The following is a 7,442-nucleotide window of genomic DNA, read 5'->3' as shown; positions in this document are numbered from 1 at the left end:
GGCATCGCACTGGATATTTCACCCACCAGTGAAACAGCTGCTCTTTAAAAACAGCCTCTCCTAATAGTTCGGGATAAGTGAGTAACACTGATACGCAATCAAAATCGCCAGGAGAAGTTGTGTCAGCGGAATGGAATTGGTCGCGCTGGAATTTGGCCAGGCCATTTGGGATTAACACCCTGAGTATTGCAGAAGAGGCACAAAAAAACCCTTTGAATCATGACAAGAACCATCAAACCATCCTCTAAATAACTGCAGTGCTCTCCCCTTTCCACCATTTGCCAGATGACTAACATGCTTTTGTATCGCAGAGGTTTCTCCTTGGAAGTCTGCCTTCCACATGCTGATCCAGACACACCCTGCTCAGCTTGAAATAACAGAGAATAAAAGAGGAGGAACAAGGCCGTTTTCCTCTTTTTTCCTCTTACGTAAATCAGTTTTTTTTAAATTCACCATTTGTAAAACCTTTGAAACTTCAGAAAAACACTTCTTTTCCACCCATAATTCAATCATCCTTTCCTGATCCAACACCATGCTATGTGACCAATTCCCATTTTACACGATTAGCCTTCTCACTTGGGCTGATCTTGTCAAAACATTTTTATCTGTTAGCACCACTCTAGAACAGAGGCTCAGAAATGTTTTGAGGCCACTTCAGAAATACGGGCTAAAACATTCAAAGGTGGTAGTTTGAAAAGAGTATGTTTACTAGTTTCCACAGGACTTTCCTTCATTGTTTTAATGTAGATTAAATATTGACTCTAAAATTCTATACAGCATCTGTCTGCTCACTGCAGAGTGGCAGGGAAGCAAAGAGCCCCAAAGTAGGAACTGGGCTTGTGCGTTGAATCCCCCTCAGGGCAGGGTTCTCAATGTGCAGGTTTACCTGTAAAAAAATGACTGAGGCAATGCAAAAGCCTACATGATGCATGGCAAGACGCAGAAGAGGAGGGATGGGCACTTGTGAGACCCGATCAAGCTCACCAGAGTTCCAGGAAGAGCAAGTTTGGGTCAGCGTGAATCACCAGAAGATACTGGGTTTAAGGCGGCTGAGGATGTGGAGCCAGCAAGCGGTAATCAAGAGAAGCAGCTGGCAGCAAAGAAAAGGCAAACCAAGGATCCATGCCCAGTAAGGAGGGTTTAACCGACTGCAGAACAGCAGTGGTACACAGCTACCTGTGCAACACAGATAAGAATATGCTGCAAAYGGCACAGGCCATGAGCAGGGAAATGAAGCTGGGCAGATGCAGCGACAAGAAGCGACGCTGGTTAAACAGCACGAGCTAAGCCAGCATCCGTCTCTACGATCCAGGGCAAGTGTAGGAATTCCCCCACTTTATCAGGCGCCTTTTCAGAGCAGAGTCTCTGCTAGGTAGTTTAACGCTTGGGTTTTTTTTTTTCTTTTCTTTTTCCCTTGCTAAACATCTGCTCATATTAGAGGAGGTAGAACAAAAAAGTGCTCTGTATAAGTTTCCTGCAAAGCAGCTCAGTGTCCTCAGCAGAACTTGCAGTCGCCTGCTCCTGTATGGTCCCAGCAGGCCGTTTCTTACTTTCGGAGCTCTGGCGTTTCCAGCACGCTCACGACAGAGCAAAGCCATCCGTTTCCCTCCTCCAGGAGGATACCAGGTAGCCAAATACACGCCCTTTTCAACTTTCCTTCTTCGTAGCGATATCGGTGTTCTTCAGAGCACATAGCAGGCTGCAGAACAGCTCATACCAGAAGAAGATGAGGCCAGTGGAGACAGCAGCCTTGAGCAAGCTGGGGGAAAGGCCCTTAAAGAATCCACCCGGGCCCTCCTCTCGCACGATCTGCCTTATGCAGTCCAGGAGACCCCTATATATCCGCACCTGCGAGAGAAGTGGTGAAAAGGTGAAACAAGCAACACCTGAAGGACAGCTCACCTGGGAAAGAACACAGCCCCAAAGTACGTCAGAGAAACCTATCAGGGCATGAAGCCTGGAGATGCCTTTCTGGGGATTAATATAACTGAAAGCACCAGAGAGTCAGTTTGGTAGAGACAAAGTACACATTCGGTGTCAGTAAAAGCTTACGCAGGTCATGCCAACTGAGYGCCCCAAATGCTTTATGCTACAGCAGCAGGTATGATTTATGGTACGAGTTTGCRGAATGACTATTTCAGATCACGCTGCTATTGCTTTCCATCTCCTTCACTCTCTAAGGAGGGGCAACTCTTCAGTTTTCTGAAGGAAATAAAACACAGCTACAGCATTTAAAGTCTCTAAATTAGTTATCAGCGTGTCGTCATGTCACAGCATGAAGGTTTAACATCTTGTGACACATCAGTGCTTAAGGACAAATTCTGTGCCTTGCTGGAAGAGGAGAAGCATCCAGTGCAATGGGTTAGGACTTAAAATTCCTACTCCCAGAGTTTCTTGAGATACAGACTGATTTGCTTCTCAGACTCAAGGAATTTGAAGAAAAGAAAATTTCTGTGTTTTGGAAAACAAAACAGTTCCCTAAAAGAGCTGCATTTCTTTTAAAGTGTATTTTTAGGTAATAAGGACAGTGCTTAAGAACACCAGAAGTATTTAATTTACTTAGAATTTCAGGATGTTCTGCTACACAAGACACATCCTGAGCTCTTGTGTGTCTACACCTTTTATCAAAATATTCACTGCAGAAAAGGATCTTGACAGACAGGAGATCCCAGCACGAAGCCAGCATCATCCCCTGCTCGTCATTCAGTCCTGAACCACAAATACCAAGCAGCAAATAGAAAAATCAAATAAACTGAAATCCTGCCTAACTCACCCCCAGCTCCAAGACAGTCAACCTGATGGAGATGGATGAGAAGGCAGAGCACAGGCATGTTGGTTAACATTATAAAATAAATCCTGCTTATTCATGCAACTATTCCTGTTAATAAGGGAGATCAATGCTTAGCTCCCAGAAGTTCTTTGGGAGCTCCCAACTCCTGTGCAAACACAATAGGTGCTGCTGGTGAATCATCACTGCATTCTAGCGGTAACTGGCTCTGGATTTGCCTTCATCTGAATCCAAACTCATGAAAACCAGTCAATTCAGACATCTCTCACCTGCCCAAAGGCTGCCCGGGCATGCTCGAAGCCGCCCACTTGCAGACGTTTTTTGAACAGGTCCAAAGGATAAGTGAGGGTTTTGCTGATGATTCCAGCACAGCTGCCACAAACAAGGTTTTTAACATTGCCTGAGAAGCAGAGAAACGGAGAGGACAGCAGAGAGGGGAAACAGAGGATTAGCAGGCAGCTCTGATTAAAGTGTCATGAAAGGTAAAATAATTTATACACAGGCAGTAAGGCCAGAAAGACCCTTTAAAGTTACATTGTCTCTTCTGCATAGTTCAGGCCACAGAACCTCAACTTGTACATCCTCCATCAGGCTCACAATGTCCATCAGAGCCAGAGCAYAACAGCTCATCTTGATTCATTGCACTGATTCATTCTTTTGCTCTGCCAAATGACAGTATAAAAAAAGAAACAAAGGAGAACCTGTCACTAGTGGATAGAAAAGTTTTTATACCCCTCAGGTAAAAGCCAGTGGAGATCTTGCACTCCTGATTAATCATTCCAATCCAGAAAAAGTCAATATAAGTCACAAGTTGACACTGCTTGATGACTTCACACAGGCCAGTGGGAAATGAGTTTTGATATTAGTCTTCTTCCTGACAAAACCAGCATCAACATCTGCCATCTAAAAATAAACATGCAGACATGATCTTGAAAATATTAGTTCCCCCATTTGAAGAAATTCTGATGAGGAACAAAAAGATGCTGATGTTGCATACACTGTCTCTCCTTGGGAGCAACTAGTCTCTGGAACTGTCAAGGTGACAGACTGCATCAGGATGAGGTTCTCCTATAACGGAGCTAGAAATCAACATAAAAATATCAAGCCAAGAGCTTGGGAGTTTTAAATTAGGCTAAATGAATTTTCTGCTGCAACAGCTGTGCTGCAATCTGTAGGCAGATTTCCTGAGGAAATCTGAGAGTCCTGTCCCCACAGCACTAATGAAACTGAGAGAAAATGATGCCAACATGGTCTTCCCACAGTATGAGTAATGCGACACAGCTCAAGAAAGAGTGCCCAGGCCTGCGACTCTGCTTTCCCATCTACCCAAGTTTCCATCGCAGTCATTCTATAACACGAGTTGTTTGTAAACTGCACTGCACTTATCCTTGTAATACCTGTGCAGGTGTAAGAATGAGAGATGGGAAATTGAGAGACTTGTCAGATKTTGCATTGAAAAGGTTGAGAGGACAGAAAATTGAGCTTATGTCAGTCTCCCGAAACAGCGTTCATCCTCCCTTTCTCTCCAAGACCACAGACACCACTGCCCCAGACGCCTACCTGCTTTCTTTCCTTCAGCTGGAATCACCCATTCAGAAAACTGCTGCAATATGTTGTAGAAGGAGAACTGGAGACCAGCATACGGGAAGACAGCAATGATTGTGGGGGTCAAACCTCTGTAGAAAGTCCAAGGCCCTTCTGTCTGGTACATGGTCACAACCGCATGGCGAAGGCTGTGATAGATCTAGACAATAAAGAAGAGGCAAGATGCCTACTGAAACGAGCTTACATCAGCAATCCAATGGTCAGGTTATTTCCTGGTAAAGGTGATAGGGATTTCCCGCTGCTCCAAATACAACTGACTGATTTTTAGCACAAAGTAATGAACAAAGTCATTTCACACATCTTCACACAGTAATCTCTGCTAAGCCCCTGCGATTCTTATAAGCGAGGTGACAACGTAAACCTATGTCTTAGCTACAAGAGACTAACTCAATGACCAAATTGTTAGGTCCGCACTAAAAGGTCTGGACTGACATTGCATCCTGCATCCAGGCTGTGTCTCTGAGGAGAAGAAATGAGGTACAGAGCTAAGAGTCATCGGTTGTGACCACTTGCATCACAGACATAATTATTTATTTTTTTCCTAACAGCTCTGCTTGCTCCTGTAACAGAATTCGTATGAATATACTGTGATTCTGCTGCACGCTAAGTCAAAGCCCTGTACAGAAATGGCTCTGATACAAACTCATAYGCCTCCAGTAATAACAGACCTAATTAGCACGGAGACCAATTCTATTCTAAATAAGAATATGAAACACAGGTGAAAGGTGACTAATTTCAAGTATCATCCTCATCATCACCTAAACATGACTCTTTGTAAGTGGAAAGTTTCAAACACGCAATGTACAACAGACTAGGGATTGTATTCTTTAAATGGCCAACAGCCAAAATGAAAATCAAGTTATCCTGATAAGGACAGTTTCTCCTTCTTTCTGGATCACCTRTCAGGAGTCAAACAAAACAAGGAGCCATAAAACATAACTAAGAAAGCTATGTCAACAGCACAGAGGATAACTTGGCAACAATGCAAATATTGCCCAATAACAGTACCTGTTCTTTTATGTCAACCCGCAGGCTGTAACATACTTTTCAAACTTCCCGTGTTCATACAAACGAAATATTGTTACTGTCATGAATAATAATTCCAAAAATTGAATTCCTAACCCATACCTTTGGCTCACCCTGAGCAGCAAAGCGGGTGCGTAGCGTGTCAACAGGCTGAACTGCAACCGTGGCTGTGCAAGCAGCTAGTCCACCGCAGACAAAGTGCACGAAGGAATCACGGGCACTGTATGATGTGACGTTGTGCACCAGTTTTGTCAAGCTCTCAAACACCATGAACTACAGAAACAAAAACACACAKAGGTCAAGGAGACAATTCTYATCACTGACAGATCTCCAGCCGTTCTTTCACTTCACCAAAAGGGCTCCACCCCTCACGTGTAACCACCTTCTCTCTCTGTGTCCTTCAAAAGCCCTCTAACTTGCAACCTGTTGGAGCCTTTGTTCAAAGAATGCCCTGTAAAAATCACTCAGCAAACCAAGGAATGCCTGGGGTATTCTGATCCCCAATACTTCTGGCAACAGTCTTGCGTTTAGAAGTGTGAAAATCTCATTTTAATGCTCTGTGTATCCTGAAGAGTATTTACTATTTTACAGATATGCTGCCCATTACTCTTTCAGCCAGCAATCATAAAACATGTCGTTAATATTTACAAAGCATGACAATGCTGTGCAAAATACGTTCGTCAGCCTCACTGACTTTGCTGCCCTACCAGTTTGTAAGGAAAAAGTGAAACAAAGAAAGAAACTATACACCCTTGGAACATAAACTGCTAAGCCAAGTGTCAGGAACAAGCAGGGCTTGTCTATGTCACCAGGAACAGACAGACCTGAGCTTGCCATACTCTTAGCTGTGCTCCAGGCYGGCCAAACAGAAACAAGAGCTATTCAGGAAGCTCAGGAGTATTAATTTAGGAATTATAGGCTAGCATTATACAGCTATACCTCTTTGAAAGTGGGGCTGGCCTGCATCAATACAGTGCAAACGTGGATCTTTCTGCATCTGCCAATGCAGCTAGTCTGAAGAGTAGCAAAGCAGAGAGTCCTATGACACTGGGCCTGGCTGGTGTCTGGTCYCCTTACCTGGACAGCTCCATAGCCAACGGAAAGGAACTGAGCAGGGACGTGGCCCTTCCAGAAGGCGACCAAGCCCTCCTCCCGGAAGATGCGCTGTGCAGCTTGCAAGATGCCATGATACTTAGCCAGCGGGTCTCCTGAGGAGAGCGGCTCAATCTGAAGCTGGAGAAAAACAGAGAAAATACTTTCAAATCCACATCATGTTTTAGCGAGGTTCAAGTGTCCAATTCAGGAACTCACAACCTTGACAGACAACCAATGCTAAGCAAAGACATTCTGTCTTCCCTCAGAATCACATCAAGAAATGACTGGGATGTTATTGATGCAGGGCTCTAAAGATGTGCCAGAATAAAAACATACGCACAAAATGAATGTAATCAGTGTGAATGCTGGTGAAATTCAATTAGATGATGGAGATCGTTTAGAAAAAGAGAAAGAAAGGGGAAAAAAAAAACTAAGAAAAAACAAGATCCCTTTCAAATATACAAGATAAGTTAAACAGAAACAGAAGCCCAATGATATCCACACTATCTTGCATAACCCTCGTACGATGTAGGTGAGGGTTGACAGATTTAACGCTCTCCAGTTGCACAAGTGACCCGCTCACCCAGGACAAGACCGGCTCTGCTCTCTGACAGGCTCTTTCACCCCCTGTCCCCGAGCCGGCCACGGGGAAGGTACCTGGAAGCGGATCTTGATGACATCCAAGGGACTGACGAGGACCCGATTGACCAACCCGGCTGCTGATCCTGCGGCAGCTGCTTCCAGCGTGGAGACACACTTGGCCTCGGGGTTGTAGCCAACCATGTCTGCCCGGCRTCCCGCAGCCTGGGCAGGGAGACGGGGGCCCCCAGTGAGCCCCCTCCCCAGGGAACCCCCATCAAACCCCCCACCCCAAGGGCCTCACAGCCTCACTCCACTGCCCCCCCCAGCCCAAAACACCACAACCCCC

The 7,442-nt window shown here is 45.0% G+C and overlaps 1 protein-coding gene across 1 annotated transcript; it reads right to left on the bottom strand.

Annotated features, from left to right (window-relative positions):
* Positions 1-216: 216 nt before the first annotated feature.
* SLC25A19 (solute carrier family 25 member 19) lies at positions 217-7,329 on the bottom strand. Its single transcript, XM_026090568.1, has 6 exons — positions 7,172-7,329; positions 6,497-6,652; positions 5,522-5,692; positions 4,349-4,532; positions 3,058-3,188; positions 217-1,848 (listed from the first exon to the last, which is right to left on the bottom strand). The coding sequence occupies exons 1-6, from the start codon at positions 7,295-7,297 to the stop codon at positions 1,648-1,650; spliced, it is 969 nt and encodes a 322-aa protein (XP_025946353.1). The 5' UTR covers positions 7,298-7,329; the 3' UTR covers positions 217-1,647.
* Between the last annotated feature and the right edge of the window lie 113 nt (positions 7,330-7,442).

This window comes from Apteryx rowi, unplaced genomic scaffold, assembly GCF_003343035.1.
Source record: "Apteryx rowi isolate R43461 unplaced genomic scaffold, aptRow1 scaffold_86, whole genome shotgun sequence".
NCBI classification, from domain to species: domain Eukaryota; kingdom Metazoa; phylum Chordata; class Aves; order Apterygiformes; family Apterygidae; genus Apteryx; species Apteryx rowi.
The sequence above is the reverse complement of the archived record's forward strand: the minus strand, read 5'-3'. Positions and strand labels throughout refer to the sequence as shown.

Excerpts from the sequence above, each read along its gene's own strand:
- SLC25A19 (XM_026090568.1), bottom strand. The coding sequence starts at position 7,297 with ATGGTTGGCTACAACCCCGAGGCCAAGTGTGTCTCCACGCTGGAAGCA. Across the intron at positions 6,653-7,171 it reads TCATCAAGATCCGCTTCCAG|CTTCAGATTGAGCCGCTCTC; the intron begins GTACCTTCCCCG and ends GTTTTTCTCCAG. Across the intron at positions 1,849-3,057 it reads CCCGGGCAGCCTTTGGGCAG|GTGCGGATATATAGGGGTCT; the intron begins GTGAGAGATGTC and ends CTTCTCTCGCAG.